Below are 17,067 nucleotides of genomic sequence, written 5' to 3'. Positions count from 1 at the left end.
TATAGAGTACGTCTTCAGTTTTTAACCCAAAATGAACTACTAGAAGGAGCGTATGCAAAAAATCAACACGAGCACCCCAAAAGTAAGCCCATTTACTTATTACTTTTTCAAGCAAACTTTCAAATCAATATAAAGTATACCAAAAGTCTAGAATTCTACACTATGTTATTTTATTCATTGACGTTTAGTTGCACATTTTTCCTGTATATATGTTTTAACACTTACAGACTTTTGGTAAACCTATATTAACAATGGTCACCGAAATAGGTGACGTCACCGTTTTAGGACCACAAAGTGACATATTTTTTGTTACGGAAATATATTCAATTAACGTACCAATGAATTTGGAATTTTTGGATGAAAGTAAGGGAATTTAATTACTTTAAAGGTAGGTGTGTAATTTATTTATTCAATTCAAGTGATTAATGAGAAAATCGCGGTTTATCACTAAGGTCACCGAAACTGGTCAGTCGACGATAATAGTTGTGGCATGGTCAGCAGGATATAAAGTACAATATGTTATACAGACACAGAAACAATGTTCAAACTGATTTCAGGGCTACGTGTATTTTCCCCATGGAAAAAATCTTTAGAGCTATATCTAAAATTTTGAAAATACATGTGGGTATAAATTGTGACGCTTCCCGCCCACCGGCAGCGCTTCACAAGAAGTCCCTTGGATCGAGTCTCCTAATGAATTTTGATTAACTTCTTTCTGAGCATTACAAACAAATAAACTGGCCAAATATTTTCTGCCTCTGCTTCCTTCAGAAAAAAGTATTTGATACCAGGTAAATGTTAGCAGTTACCCATTTCTCTATGGGATGGCATCAGCTTTTCTACTGCCAACTTCCCATATTACTGTAGCAATATTCCATTATCGACTGCATATGGTGTTTATGTCTATCAACTGATTTGATATGGGAGAGCATGTTCTGCGTATGATGATTTAAAAAAAAAATCGAGACAGACTGTCTACAAATAAGTTGTTACTGGGATTTCAATAGTGTTGTTTAAAGACAGCATTTCTCAAGTTCCATAGTCATTATAATGACCTAATTTGCAAATGCAACCTGTCATTTGGTCGAATGCTATCTGACGTGTTTCATACTAGTTTGTTAGACCGTTCTTTACATACTGAATTTGACTACAGATCACTCCGTTTACCTGAACAAGATATAAGACTCACAGCGGGTGTTACCGGTCAACTTAGGATGCTTACTCCTCCTAGACATTGGATTCCACCTCTGGTCAAGATATAGGGCTCACGGTGGGTGTGACCGCTCGACAGGGGATGCTTACTCCTCCTAGACATCGGATTCCACCTCTGGTCAAGATATAGGGCTCACGGCGGGTGTTACCGGTCGACAGGGGATGCTTACTCCTCCTAGACATCGGATTCCACCTCTGGTCAAGATATAGGGCTCACGGTGGGTGTGACCGCTTGACAGGGGATGCTTACTCCTCCTAGACACCAGATTCCACCTCTGGTCAAGATATAGGGCTCACGGCGGGTGTGGCCACTTGACAGGGGATGCTTACTCCTCCTAGACATCGGATTCCACCTCTGGTGTATCCAGCGGTCCCTGTTTCCCTTAATTTTGCAATTTTTGTGGGATTTATGACATTGATCACTGTTCGTGATCTTCATTTTTTCTATTGAAATCGCATTTTTTCCTTATTCTCTTGAATATTTGTTGTCCATTGGTCTGATTATTTCAGTACAAGTAAGTTTTCTTTTCACACCATGTGTTCTGAGGGCATTATTTTGATATCTCCATATTCGTTTTCGAACAAAGATTCTGAAAATAAGTTGCTTTTGAAATTGAATTTGCTCACCAGGGCTCTTTGGTGGGATTTTTTAACTTCGATTGTTTTCTCGCATAATTAAAAAAAAAAAACTACATATAATTAAAACAAATAGTATACTGATCAAAATATTTCAAGAATTAAATACATCATCTCTTTAAAGTATTGCACCCTTGCACACCAAAAATGAAAAAGAAAAAAATGTCGACTCTTGAATTGGTCATCTCTTAATTGTAAATTACGGATTGTATCAACTTTTGCATTAATTGTTTATCTTTTGAAAATCTAAAATATATGAACTCTTGAATTAGTCGACTCCTGCAAATCATGTGAGTTAATGTTTTATCCCTTGAATTGTTCAACTCTAGAGTTTCATCTCTTGAATTTTTATACTCTTGCAAATAATGTGATGTTTCATTTCTTGATTTTATTCCTATTTTAATCCACTTTTCCCATAATAATCAATTGATAGGAAAACTATACGGAAGTGACCTACTCCAAATTGGTCAATGCAACATTTTACAGGTCATTCAAATGACCTGGGATATTTTTGATAAATGACGAAAAGTTCGAAAATCTTGAACTATCCTCGATTTATGACGTAGACTGTGGTATGTCTCATTATTCAGTTGATATGATTTATTTACTAATATGTTCCTGACAGAAGCGCGGAAACAACGTTTCTTCCCAGAATCCTCCTCGAGGTCAACAATAAACTTCTTATCAGTTGAATGTTTTCATTGCGTATACGTGTATAATGTAACTGAATTTCGTTTTTTGTGTAGAATAGCTCATACAATAGTGCTGATGAACGGAGTTTTCCCTCCTAGTTAAAAATATCTATTTTCATAAGAAGTCATGTGCATTCCCCCATGAACTCCAAAAGAATGGATAAGAGTAAACAGATTAAAGAAATTGGTCATTCTCGACCCCATTTTGAAAATTTGCATGGGTAAATTACATATCAGATCTTTACGAAAGCCGATTAGGATCACATAAACAACAAAAAATATTTCTAAATGCGTAATAATGCGAATCGTTATAGTGCAAAATAAAGGCATAATAAGACGAAGCAAATTAAAGGCGTAATAACGCAAATAAAACACGTAATAACGCAAATAAAACACGTAATAACGCGAATGAAAGGCGTGAAGGTGCCAGACTGTTGTACAAAAATTATCAAGCAAAACTTTCTACGATTCAACGCATTTCTTGGATTTGAAACTGTAATAAATAACCAAGCAAAAACTAAGCATTTTGATTGTAGAACTTTATAGTTAGTAATCATATTAGATGAAAATGTTGGGGTTTTTTTTTTTTACACTGAAACATTGTACAAACATGAAACGAGTGATCAATAAAGAACAACACGTCTAGAGCGCTGCACCACTTCTACCACTTAAAACTTTGCATTCAGTGGGATTCCAGACAGGAATTTTAAAAACAGACACATTTAGGCAAGCTATGATCCAAATAATTTTGATGAAAATAATTTTCTTACTTGAGAATTTCATCGTCATTTCTTATTTGAAATCTCACTTATGAATACAGCTAATATTCATTATCACCTTTTTGTTAATGGTACTTTTAAATTCCTTATGAAATTATTTATACACACATTTTCTCTTTCTTTGATCTGATCAACAGTTCTTAATTCCTTTCCAGCGATAGCTATTTAAAACACCAAGTTTGTCCTCCTTCACAGTTTTCCGAATTTCATCCCGCGCGGAATTGGGGGGCCACCGCTCAATATCGTACATGTTCAGTCTCTCTGTGATCTCTTCAATTTCATTATTTCCGACTTTCCTCAATCCTCGGAAACGATTTGGCTCGAAAACCAAGTAATCCACTCGATCGCGTGGCTGTGGCTTCTTCTCGGGATGCTGAAAGAATATTCGGCTTATCGAAGCCGATCTTGCTCGACTTGCATTTGTTGGTCGAATAAGCCTCGACACTATTGCCTCTAGCTCATCTTCTGAAACCTTCCTGTCGCCTATCTTTGGCTTATGCGGTTCTTCATCTTCTGTCGGTAATATTTTGCATAGCCTCTTCCGTTTTTTCTTTGGAATCTTGAATTCTTTTTCTGGTTTAGGAGGCTGCGGTGTTTGCGCATATAAATAAAGGCTATATGGTGCTGGCGAGGGTAAGGTTGATTTAGTGTTTAGCAAGATTGGCTTCCTCTTTCCCGCCGCTTTGGAAATATCGAAGAGACCACTGATTGGCTCATTATGAGAAAATGATTTACTTCTAGATATCATTGTTGTATCGTGATAAGCCTCCACACTGTCTTTCCGCGAATTGCCGTCCATCCAGCGAACACTCTTGTTTCTAGAAATGCTATGTCGCGAAGCCTCGATTCCAATTGTCGTCTTACTTCGGGGGAAATCAGCAATGTTAGCAACTGATTGTCTTTTCTGTGCCTGTGTCCTGCTGCTTCTAAAGAGGTTTGCCGCCTTTTTAATGTTAACGACAGTCGCAAAGCTTATTCCTTTCTTTCTACCACCCGATTGTTGACAGCTTTTTTCCGAGTTGCTATCGTCATCCGATGAGGAATCTGCCCCAGGACTAGGCGAACGGGTGTACGAAAATTGTCCCTGCTCCTCGAGCCAGTTTGGTTTGAGCCACGATGAGAAGTCCACCGACTCTCTCATTCGTCCATCCACGCGGGGGTTAATCCACAGCGGAGACGGTCTCGTAGTCCCGTCCTCGTCATTGTCTCCCTGTAGATTAATGCACAGCCGTGATGCAACGGGCCTTTTATTCGTATCTGTCATTCTGAAGAATTTTTAATCAAGTAGGACTTACATATTTTCCCGCAAGATAATTCCTCTTTTTAATTTTGACTTTCTACACCTGTCAAAATTTTCATTATCCAGCGGTTTGGTTTGTGATAAGAGCCATATTTTGTCGATATTTCTCCAAGCAAATTTTGAAATTGAATTGTTCTCTTAAACGATGACCGGTTTCTTCAAGATCGCATTGTTCACTACTCAAAAAAGAAAGTCTTCGTTTGTTTTTCTTTAAACGTTCAATTCGCTAACCAAATCGGCTTTGATCGTTGTTAATGCTCCTTTTAATCCAGATTTACAAATTATCCCTTCGATTCATAAGTATTTTAAAAGTCTCAACGGATGATCTAGATTTCTCAAAACAATATCATTACTAACACCCAGTTACCCACTGCGAAAGAGCCCCTTCTAAAACCATCAGAAATTTATGTCTGTTGTTATAATGTATATTTAACTTGTAATTAAGATTACTATGATAATTGATTTTTTTTAAAAAAAATTATTGAATTCAAAATCCAATTGATAAATATTTTTATACCATCGATAAACGGACGAAATGAACATTTCCGCAAGTTTGAATTGACTAAGAGTTTGGTGGGTCACTCCTTGGAATAATAAATGTTATACTTTGTCATTAGATGGCCATGATATTGTTTCATTGGGCCAAGAACGAAGTTTAATCTTCCAAAATAAATGTTTGACCCTTAAACATGACCTCAAACATTTATGATAGGAGATTAAGCGGAAAAAATCACTTCGCAAATTAAGTTGACGCTGAAAGAAGCCCCAAAATAATTTTTTATAAGTCCTTAAACTGCTTAAGTTGGCTATGAACAGCATATTTATATAATGGCGTGAAATTCTATTGCAAACGCGCGGAGTATGAATTATACAGATTCTCTGACGAAGGTTCTCAATTTTATTTTTATTCTGTTCTATAAATTAAATGCATAATAAGGATTAGTTAACAGGCTGAGCCTTTATAGGCTCCCCCATTGAAAGCATAAGGTAATATGATGTAGTATTATCAGACAGAAGTTACATAATATCAAAGGAAAATATTATCAACCAAAAAAAGGTATTGTAATTAAGAGTCGGGTGAAAAGGGACCATTGTCACACCTGGTTGTATATGTATGTATATTCTCTAACTGTGGTCTTGGATACGGCAGCAATAAACGTTGAATGATGAAATTAAAACAAAGGCCCTATTAAAGGGGCATGGGCACGATTTGAGCTGAAAGTTTTCAAAATTTGATTTTTCCTTTTTATTATCTACAATACTAAAGTATTAATTTCTAATGGTCAACCAAAATTTGAATATCAGTTGTTGAGTTACAAGTGAGATACAGCACTCAAAATTCTTTTTTATGTCGACAAGGTTCGTGCCATGTTTTTGTTTACATATAGAATAGGATATAATATTTATTCAACCAATTTGGGCCCACAGAGGAGCATTAGGATGCACATTGACAATGTCCAAAATCACAGAAGCATATGAATGAACCATACAGATTGCTTAATAGAAAACAACATGTTTAAAACAAAAAAAAATGTGCAACACTAGAAACTATTTGACTGTGTTCAGAATTAACTTGTAAATTCAAATAATCTGCTTTAAACGAAACTTTTACTTGGATATTTAACTATGTAAACAAAAACATGGCACGAGTCTTGTTTACATAACAAAGAATTGTGAGCTCTGCATCTCCCGTGTACCTCGACAACTGACATTCAAATTTTTGCTGACCATTAGAAATACCTTAGTTAAGCATTCCAAACATTAAAAAATGGAAAAATAAATTTTGAAAATTTTCAACTCAAATCGTGTCCATGCCCCTTTATGTTTATTTATTGAGAGATATAATCATTGGTTCTAAGATTATAGGAAATTTATTTTATTTTATTTACAAAAGTCTTAGAAATTTAAAATCTGCACACAAAGCATTCAGTAAATCATCAGCTATGTCTGCCAGAATGACAGTATTACCGACATACATGTAAAAAAAAAAAAACAAAAAAACCCCCAAAACCCCACACTTTTTCAAATACATAAAGTTCACCCTCAATAGGGTCAGTAATATTTTGTAAACAAATTACATGTATATTTTTTCTAACAAATATAGCTCTAGGACATTAACGTAGTTCCACCCTCCTGTGACGTCATAAGATTTCGCAAAGTCAATGATTTAATAAGATATATGCATGACAGGAACATAAATTTTGTTGGAGTCTTTTTCAATAGTTATTGTAAAAATCTTGTTAACAATAAAACCTTTCAAAAGTCTGAGATATATACATGTATGAATAATCAATTATATGTTTCAAAATATGGAATCCAAGGGCAATAACTCCGTTTTCATTAAATTATTTGTCTAGTCCATTATGCGATAGATTTTCTTTATTTTTCACAGACATTTTGTATATTCTTTAAAGAAACAGTTTCCTGAAATTGTTATGAATACTATTATATTGTTTTAACCAGTTTTTGTGAAATATTGCTAATGCTGTTTAAGGAAAATTGCAATTTTCTGACGTTGATAACAGATATATGTGTGGTAATTGATAAAAAAAATTTATTAATACCACAGCATACTTATTTTATTATTTTTATTTGTTACCAAAATATATTTTTGAAAAATCAACAATCAAATATAAGATTGAACCAATAATTCTAGAGTGGTGGAATTACTGTAATATACAAAGAGAACAAAAATGGGGACAACTTTTAACCTTGTCGAACACCTACATTGCAGCTGAAAAAATCAGAGGATACACCATTCATTTTTGAATTAATTCTCATGTACCTATTTTTGATATAATTAAAACATTTACCGTTTATACCACTCTTGGCTAGTTTGCTCCACAAACCATTTCTCCATCTACCGTATCAAAAGCTTGTTTGAAATCTACAACTGCGCAATTTTCCTGTTCATAAGAGTAAGAGATAGAAATTGTAATGTCATGATATGTTCTAAAGTTGAATATTGTTTTCTAAAACCACATTGACTGTCATTAATAATGCGTAATTTTCTAATCGACTGTATAATATACAAATATATTCTAGAATATTATTTAAATTATTGACCTTCATGTATAAGTGTCATGTGGGCGAAGCGCCATTGTATTTAACAGAACTTTTAACGAAACAGGTACCTAATAAAAAGTTGCGCTCCGCTCAATCTTCTGAGAGTTGCTACATTGTTCCTTTTAACAGGTGTAACACTTTCAGTGATAGAAGTTTCGGAACCATTGGTCCGAGACTGTGGAACAGTGTACAGGCTGAAATAAGACAGTCCAAATCTTTACATACTTTTAAAGCCAAACTGAAGACACATTTGTTTAGACAGCTTTAATGTACATGTTTTTAGTTTAGTATATGTAGAGTGTGTTTGCGTGTATATGATGTATTGTTTATTCTTTTAAAGCTTTTTATATTATACATGTACAACGCCATTGAATACTTTGTGTAAAATTAGGCGTTAAATCAAATAAAAACAGTTTCAAGTAAAAGGTTTCCCAAGGCAGTTTAATAGTTTTATGGGTCTATAATTTTCAGGTAATATAGGATGTGGAGTGTTCTGAAAGTGGAGTTTACTTACAAGTATGCCGGCGTGAAGCTTTGAAGATCATTTCATTTTACATAGATCTGTCGGAATTTCCAGCTATTGAAATAAACGTACTATATTTGTCTAGTACGCACTTTGCTTTACAACACGAGGAATGGCCAATCATTACCATGTGTAAAGATATCAAAGGTTAACATTGAAGATGTAAACATTTTGAATTCAATCACACATATTCAAATATATCTATAGTTATCTTTCATTTCACGAAGTAAATTATAAAGTTGACACAAATTCAAGAAACACGAGAAACAAATGGACGGAGTGGGTGGATTAAGTACTGCACCACAACAGCCGTCGGGTGGCTACCGTAATACTTCCTAATCATACACCGGTCTCTTGGAATCCATGTGTTGAATATTTAAATATCACCTGACTAGATGCCAGAAACTATTAGGACTAGTCCATATCATAGGTGTAAATAAACACGAACACCTTTAATAAAAACATGTATAAGAGTGCATGTATTGATAATGCTAAATAATCCACACATTGCTTTGTTGTTCTGTTGGACACAAACTTTAATAAAAAGAACTTGATCCTTCTCTTCAACAAAAACACATCTTAAATTACTAAGTATTTCAACTGTTTCGTAGGGAATCTTGGTGTAAATTTTTGACCACCCATTAAGTTCAAATTTTACATCATGACACTTCCTTGCAGGAGATTTAGAAGGAAGAAAAAATAGATGCAGTTTTAAAAAAATATATCGATTCAAGAACAGAATTGGCCGTATTGCTTTGAAATATATACAAAACACACTGAAAAAAATGATATATCAAATGTAGAATTTTTCAAAAAATGTATACCTTCAATGTTTTTATAACATATTTAATGTGCAAGGTTTGATGTGAAGTAAAAGCCGTGAGAGGAGTTGGTTACATGAAGTAGGTACATGTACCATGCTTAAAAATGACAGTTCAACTACATCATGTACATGTAAATTTTTCAAAGAATGCCCGATCACTTCCAAAAAAGACACATGCATATCTTCAATGTTTCCATAACAGCTGTACAAGGTCTGAAGGATGTCAAATAAATTATGTCAGAGGAGTCGATTACATGACTAGGTACCGTCTATTCAAGAAATGCTTAAAAATGACCAAGTTCAACTACATGTAAATTATTTTTCGAAAAATGTCTGATCATTTAAAAAAACCCACATACACATCTTCAATGTAGCCATAACAACTGCACAAGATTTGAGGAACGTCAAGTTAGAGGTGTGAGAGGAGATGATTACACAAAGTAGGTGCCCGCCCACCAGCCCTCCCGCCATTCACCATTCTATAAGCCGTTTGCATGTTGTACAACCCGGCCAATAAAAAAGTTGACATGTTTCACCCTGTCTACCACCATTTTCACAATGAAAATTATATTTTCATTTTTATTGACTATTTTGGATTAATCTGGCATTACATACATGTACACTCTCCCACGTATAGAAAACCATACGAGAGACATTTCTTTGATCTACGCTTGTGGGTCTACTCCCTTTCGTTTTAGACACAAATGAAAGGTGAAGATAACGAACAGTGATCAATCTCATAACACCTAAAAGCAATACAAAATAGAGAGTTGGGCAAACACAGACCCCTGAATATACCAAAGGTGGGATCAGGTGTCTAGGAGGAGTAAGCATCCCCTGTCGACCGGTTACACCCTCCGTGAGCCCTATATCTTGATCAGGTAAACGGAGTTATCTGTCGTTAAAATCAGTGTGCCAAGAACGGTCTAGCAATCGGTATGAAACACGTCAGACATCATTTGAACCAATGATAGGATGTATTAGCAAACTAGATCGTTATAACGACCATAGAATTTGCGAAACGCTGACTTTAAACGAAACTGTTGGAACCCCTGCACCATCAACTTGTTTGTCAGTAGCCTGCATCGATTTAAAAACTGACCATAAGCAGAACAAACTCTTGCTTATCGAATCAGTTGACAGATTTAAACACCAATTGCAGGTGATAATAGAATATTGCTACATAGATATGGGAGGTTGACAATGGAGAAGCTGAAATCATCCCGTTTGTCATGAAGTTGAGTTGTTAATTTGCCGTTAATATCTACTTTCAATAAAATATCCAAGTATGAAGCAGAAGAGCACGACTCTTTGGTGTCTTTTATTTCGAGTTCACTGGGATATATCGAATCGACATATGAATGAAAATTATCATTGTTAATAGATGATATGTCGTCGATCTATCTAAATGTCGAATTGAAGGCCACAGCAAGAGATTTTTTGCTTCTCACGTAGAAGTTTTTGAATAAATTCTGCTTCATATGAATATAAAAACAGGTCAGCTAACAATGAAGTACAATTCGCGCCCATGGGGATTCCAACAGACTGTTGGAAGACCTGATCACCAAAGACCACGAATTGTCAATGAGGAATTCTAGCATATTTTTTATTTCAACTTCAGAGTACTTGTGCGTGGAATAAGAGTGATGTTTAACAAAGTAATTTTTTTGATGACTGATCACTAGATAGGAATATTTCCGTTTTCCATTTTTGTTGAAGAAACAGCTGTCTGTGATGTCAAAAAAGTCTGTCACTATTTGCTATCTTCACCTTTTCATCAATATCCCTCTAATATGCTTTATCCAATCTGACAAGGTGTCAAGGTCATTTAGCCCATCTTCTGGTATGATCTTCGATATAAGTTCATAATAGAAATGAAGCTTTGCTGCCGTTTGAAATGTGGGGACTCCTTGAATGTAGAGGTTTTTAGAATGAGTGACTCCAGGTCGTCATTTTCATCTATATTTAGATCACCAGTAACGACCAGTTGGACTACAGTTGAAAGAACAAGAACATGTAATTCTATAGATTTCCGTTAAGTAGGCACTGTAGAACATCAATTTATAATACCTGCCATATAACTTTAAAAATAGTTCATACCAGCTGATTGTATAACGAGTTTTTCTGCAGTCATAATTGGCAGAGTAAGTCGGGATTACTAAGGGAACTACACACGGGAGGTATATGTACATATAAGATGTGCATTATTTACTCATACACGTAGAAGCTTAATTATTAGGACTCTTGTTGGCCGATGTTAATTACTTAGAAACATGAAATGAGATTTCTTAATGCATTTTGACTCACCCTGAATCAATAAATGTGATCAAACTATGTTAAACTGTACACACATCGAAACAAATGATTTACAACTTTTTTCTACAAAAAACACTTCGGAATTTGTTTTCAAATTTTCTAACTTTCCAAGTTAAAAGGAGCTAGGAGGTTAGAGTGCTGTTTTTTTTAAATACCCAATGACTGTCTGCCGACTTAATGACTGAAATTAGATTTACATAGAGCTAGAATTATAACAGAACTATATATATCATGCATATTTCTTTCAATCGGGGTATCTGAATGCGAAATTATAGATTAAAATCCTAAAACCGCGCTTTAAAGTCATTTACGTGACCGGACGACCAGCGACTTTTAAAACCTGATCAGTTTTTTTCCTGCACTAATACGGACGCGTTAACTGTTTCTTTATAAACAAAGAGAAATGTTCCGTCGTTAAGTCATGTTGTATACCAATCGCGATTTGATCTAATCTGGGACACTTAATTAACTTAAAGTATCTATTGTTATTTATTAAATGTTTGCCTTGATTCTATTTAAAATATGGTTCATTGCCGCTCAAGAGTGTTTCAAGCAAGACCGTGAGGAGAGATTTGTAAATGTAAGTAAGGATATTAGTGATTTATTTACCTTTTTATTTATTTTGGTTTTTGTTTACTTGTGCTAGACATTTTGTGATGAATACGTGAAAAATCACCTTTGCCTCAATCTCAATCAATATTCCCATGCTTTGGAAGAGTTTTAAAATGTTCATATTGAATACAGAGTTTGATGAATGGCTGGTTACCTAAGGGCCAATATTCTACTGGACTAGTACCTTTGAAGTTGATTTTTTAAGCGACAGTAATTACTTCAATATCATTTACTGAGTAATTTGATTTACGGACAACAGAAGATTTGAATAGTCATGCAATGGATTTAAAAACGATTGGCAAATTGTCACACAGAATGTCATATATGTCAAAAATAACCCTGCTGTATCAAAGACTGGCAACGAAGTTGTAGATCGACTTGATACCACAAGACAGAAGTCACGCGACCCCAGTCTATTGCAAGTGGCCCGGTGTTTGTCTGTTGTGGATTTTTGGATAATTTTGGAAGTCCAATACAATTGGACTGAATCAAATTAGTTACGAGCAGGTATCTGGATACATTTGGGCTTTTTATGTAGTGAGCATGCATTAACGGGTGTGGGTAGGTACGGGTTTGGGGTTCATCGTTACACTCCTGTACCAAAAACAACATACCACCTGGTTTTCTTGATAAAGTTTTACAGGCTTTCTTATTTATCTCCAGGTGGGAATGTTCACCGTGGGTCTCCAGTGAGTTATTTACAGCAATGACGTGAGAAAGGATGTCAGTTTCCATAGCACGCAGACCGTCCACGCTATCTGGCGGGAGTCAACGCCGCCAGTCGTCTGCTCAGTTCGAAAGTCAGCGGGAGGAGCTCAAAAGGCGCCAGTCCGTCAAATATCAGTTTCCAGCCTTCATGTTCAGTGAGGAGGAAGAAGCTGCTCTCTTCAGCGAGGTAAATATCATATCAATATTTCATTTCTCAATGAAACTTATTCTGAGAAGAAAGTTAATAAAAGATTTTGTACCGAATTAGCCTATGTAAATTTGCAGAAACCCGTAAGACTTGTGTTGCATTGTGAACATACAAATGGTATGTTTCACATTGTTTGTAAAGGATAAAATCGATATCATCTGAGGATTTAAAACGCTAGTAAGATTAATCTACAGATTTATTACGAACAACTGAATGTGCGATCTTGATAGTCTTAAAAGGTAACATCGTGTCTTTACAAACAAGGTTACAAGATTGATCTAAAAAAAAAAATGATTATCCATGAAGTTATTAATAAAGCTCACCGATGAATATTTGTAAATATATATAGTCACACATATCCAGTTCTTTTGGATTATTCATATTCCAAGTAAAAAAAAAAAGATATACAGTGTATATAAAGTTATTACAGTCAAAGTAACAAATGTCCCTCAAACCGCGAAGATCAGAAGTGTCAGAGACTCGTATAGCTGACAAAATTAATTGGACCTAATAAGGAGCGATCGCATTTAGCTCCACTGAGTGAAATCGAAATTTTACTGTCTTTGGATACTGATATTAAATACCGAACTAGTTTAAGTAGTTTGGAGTTTTATTTGTCTTTTTCCCCCAAAAGTCATGTGAATTGGTCATTCATCAAAGAGAGATAACCCTAAATTCTATAAATTATGATTGAACTGACAAATTACAAAAAATACACAACTATCGTAGTTGTTCGCCTTAAGAAATTACATGTATTTCTAAATTTGTCGGAGGGGGGGGGGCAACCAAAGTCTGTTTAACTTTTATTTCAATGTTATGTCAAGGTCACTAACATGGAAAACAAAGGTAAAGGTCATGCATCATCTATACAGCACTGTTCTAGCTGATTTTTCCGTTGTTTGTCGTCGTTGTCATTCTCGTAGTAGTTGTCATCGTCGTAAGCTTTTCAAATTAACTATATATACTGATCTATCACAAATCAAAGTTGGCACAAAGCATCCTTTTGAAAAGAGTCAAGTGTGTTCAAATCAAGGGTCACGCCCTCACAAAAAGAGATATAATAAAAACACCCTGAAATTGGGTGTATGTATTAAAATTCACAAATGCCATTATTTACAAGAAAGCTTTGTTCTATACAATGTGGTTCAAATGAAGGATCATGGTTTTTTCAAGGGGAGATACTTGCAAAATAGTAAAAATATGGTGACATTCTTCTCCAGAACCACTGAACAAATTTCAACCAAACTTAGCACATTTTATCCTTGGATAAAACGAATTTTAGTTTGTTTAAATGAAGGGTCTCATCCATTTCCAAGAGGAGGTAATAACAAACTAGTGAAGATGCGGTGATATCCTTTGAAATTTTTCTTCTCCAGAATCATTGAACAATCTTGACAAAGTATTATTGGGTAAACAGTATGAAAATTTGTTCAAATGAAGGACTAAATAAGGGCCTCCCTCCCCGTTCTTTGTGGGTGAAAAGATAGAAAATAGTTAAAGTACTGTGGTTTTTTAAAAAGAATCTTCTATTCCAAACATCTGTGCTGGTACGATGTATTATCAAAACGTTTTTATATCTGAGTCCAGGAAAGGGACATTATGAGGGTCGAAAGTGTTACACACACACACGGACACACGTACGCAAGATTCTCTGGTATTAAAAGATTGTGACCTTGAATAAACTTTGACCCGCGAGACCCAGTTTTCTGTGTGTCAAAAGAATACATACATTCTATAATTGTTGCTTACAAAATATCATCTCAGCGCGTCCTATAGATATGAGACGAATCCACCATTAATTCATTTGCAGGAGGTAAAAATAGGTTGCACTATATAAGCAAATTCTGTCCGACTGATATTTCAAAAGTAAATATCAAACCATACACTGTATATAGCCGAACTATGAGGAAAAAAATTCTTGGTAAAAACTGTAAGCCTTTCCTTTTAGACAAGAGAGAAGTTCCTAACTAAATGACTACAACTTATTTCCAAAGTCATTCAAATTACGATAATAGATGTGAAACAAACAGCATTGAAAGTGCTTAGGGTGCTATTTATAATGCATTTTTGATAGCATTCTGCAATTAAAATTGCGTTTATCTACCAGACCCCAACGATTTTCCTTTCACATGTCTAGGGAAAAATGGTATGCTGTGAAATGGAAACACGCTAACAGAAGGTGTGATAGAAACCAAGAAAGCAAAAGTTGTTTTTTCTTCCAAATTTTGTAAAGAAATACTTTTACAATACGAGAAAGACGCCTATAAATTTTGGGGTCATAGCGCTTTGTCTGATTGCGTATCGATACAGTTTTTATCGTAATAATTTCAAATGTGTTGACCGTAAGGGACCTTTCATATCTTACACAAAGGTAGTTGACTATTAAAGAAAGATGCCTATAGATTTATTCTCTCCGTCCGTCTGTCGGTCTGTCTGTCTGTGATAACTTTCATATTGTGACATGATATCTTGAACTGTTTCCAACATAAAGCGTTTATATTTCACGAAAAGGTAGTTAACCACTAAAGAAAGATACATGTGTATTTTGAAGTCATGAGGTAAAAGTGTAAGGTACCCTAACCACCTGTCACAGACTACCGCGACATGTCGAAATATGTATAACTAGACTACCGCGACATGTCGAAATACGTATAACATCTCAATCATTTGTCATTTACAGAATAATGTAAAAGAAGAAGATATTCGAAGGGAAGTCTTCGGTCCTCCTCTGGAAGAAACTACAATGACGTACATAGACTCTACTGTAACTAGACCGACAACAGCAAGTGCACGGAAGTCAGTGCTGTGGTCACGTGAGAGGAAAACCTACGAAGAACAGCATTCTAAAACAATGAGGGAATTCAAAACAAGACCATATATGCATCACAAATACCCGGAGCTCAAGAAACATTATCCGGGTACCTGGAGGGTCGTGAGTGCGCATGAACTAGGTAGTATTGTTGACAGACTGAGTAGACCGACCGTTTGCAGTAACAACCGGGCGAAATCTGCGCCATTGTTGCACAAACGAGTGCGAAATGGCAGGACACAGACATTCTGGTAGTTTATCAGGAATTATCACAGACTAACAAAAAGAAATCCGGTATTATGTCACGAATTTTCTCTAACAATTATTTACTTGGAAATATATATACATGTATATCCCTTTACAGGAGTTAACATTGAAATATACGCGTGGTATTGATGGGGTTCTGAAGGTGATTGTGTATTGATAGCATTAGTATTGATTGTAAATGGGCAAGAGCACGTCCTTCTCTTTACTTGATGTTCGGGGTTTGGTAGAAACATTGGTTGAAAGATGCACAAATTATAATTGTTTGTGTTAAAGTACAGTATTGTTTAAGTTTTAATAAAATGTAGTATTGGTGCTAAATGAGTATATGCACCCAAAGTGTAAAGGACTGTTAGAACTAATACAGTATATAGATTTGTTATAATGTGATATTGCATGTTTATGGATGTAGGTTATTCTGTGTATAGCCAGTGTTAAATTTAGTATTATCTAATAAAATGCAGACTGTACAGTATATGTTGATAATTCTATTCATGCAATTAAACTGAATCTAAAAAATACGTTTAAATACTAAGTTGTCTTTCCTATCCGTATAGTTTATGCGACGCATGCACATGTTTGTATTCCCGAAAGCCGAATATGGTCAGGTTCCCGAGTAGAGCCTTCTGCAATAAATGTAGAGGGGTCTCGGGACTAAGTCCTCCTTTCACAGGATTGCAACATGGAGGGATTTTAGTCTATAAACGTTATCTAGAGTATAGTTTTCACGGGCTGCGTTCTATGTCTGTGCCAATAAGACAAGTGGTATCAGTAGCGCCAGTTTAGAAAGCAATGATGCAGAATCCACTAAGGCTACTTGATTGTCTTTTATACATACATATAATAAAAAAAGTATTCATAAATATCATGGGATTATCTTCTTTATTGAATCCTCTTAATATTCTATCTACAGAAGAAATTTGTTTACATATCAGAGACTCTTTATACCTTAGAAACTGTTTGTTACAATTATAATACCATGCAACACAATATTATATATATATATATATAAATGTATATATATATACACACACACATACATGTATATATATTATAATACATGGCTAACACCACTTGCATGTGCTTTAGTGTCAATAAAGAATTGAATTGGACTATGTG

The 17,067-nt window shown here is 35.1% G+C and overlaps 1 protein-coding gene across 3 annotated transcripts; it reads left to right on the top strand.

Annotated features, from left to right (window-relative positions):
- Nucleotides 1-11,789: 11,789 nt before the first annotated feature.
- Nucleotides 11,790-16,477, top strand: LOC125667575 (uncharacterized). 3 transcript variants are annotated; one of them, XM_048901126.2, is made up of 3 exons: nt 11,790-11,927; nt 12,623-12,854; nt 15,556-16,477. In XM_048901126.2, exons 2-3 carry the CDS (start codon nt 12,681-12,683, stop codon nt 15,937-15,939), a joined length of 558 nt encoding a protein of 185 aa, XP_048757083.1. In that variant the 5' UTR covers nt 11,790-11,927; nt 12,623-12,680; the 3' UTR covers nt 15,940-16,477. The 3 variants fall into 3 exon arrangements, with proteins under 3 accessions (XP_048757083.1, XP_048757084.1, XP_048757082.1); XM_048901127.2 differs by lacking the exon at nt 11,790-11,927 and adding an exon at nt 12,249-12,466; XM_048901125.2 differs by lacking the exon at nt 11,790-11,927 and adding an exon at nt 12,249-12,520.
- Nucleotides 16,478-17,067: the final 590 nt, after the last annotated feature.

This window comes from Ostrea edulis, chromosome 2 (assembly GCF_947568905.1).
Source record: "Ostrea edulis chromosome 2, xbOstEdul1.1, whole genome shotgun sequence".
In the NCBI taxonomy this organism is placed as follows: domain Eukaryota; kingdom Metazoa; phylum Mollusca; class Bivalvia; order Ostreida; family Ostreidae; genus Ostrea; species Ostrea edulis.
Note: the sequence above shows the minus strand (reverse complement) of the source record. Positions and strands in the feature narration are given on the sequence as shown.

What these genes read in the sequence shown, in the direction of transcription:
- LOC125667575 (XM_048901126.2), top strand. Translation starts at nt 12,681, where the DNA reads ATGTCAGTTTCCATAGCACGCAGACCGTCCACGCTATCTGGCGGGAGT. An exon ending in AAGCTGCTCTCTTCAGCGAG is followed by an intron (nt 12,855 to 15,555) that starts GTAAATATCATA and finishes TGTCATTTACAG; the next exon opens with AATAATGTAAAAGAAGAAGA.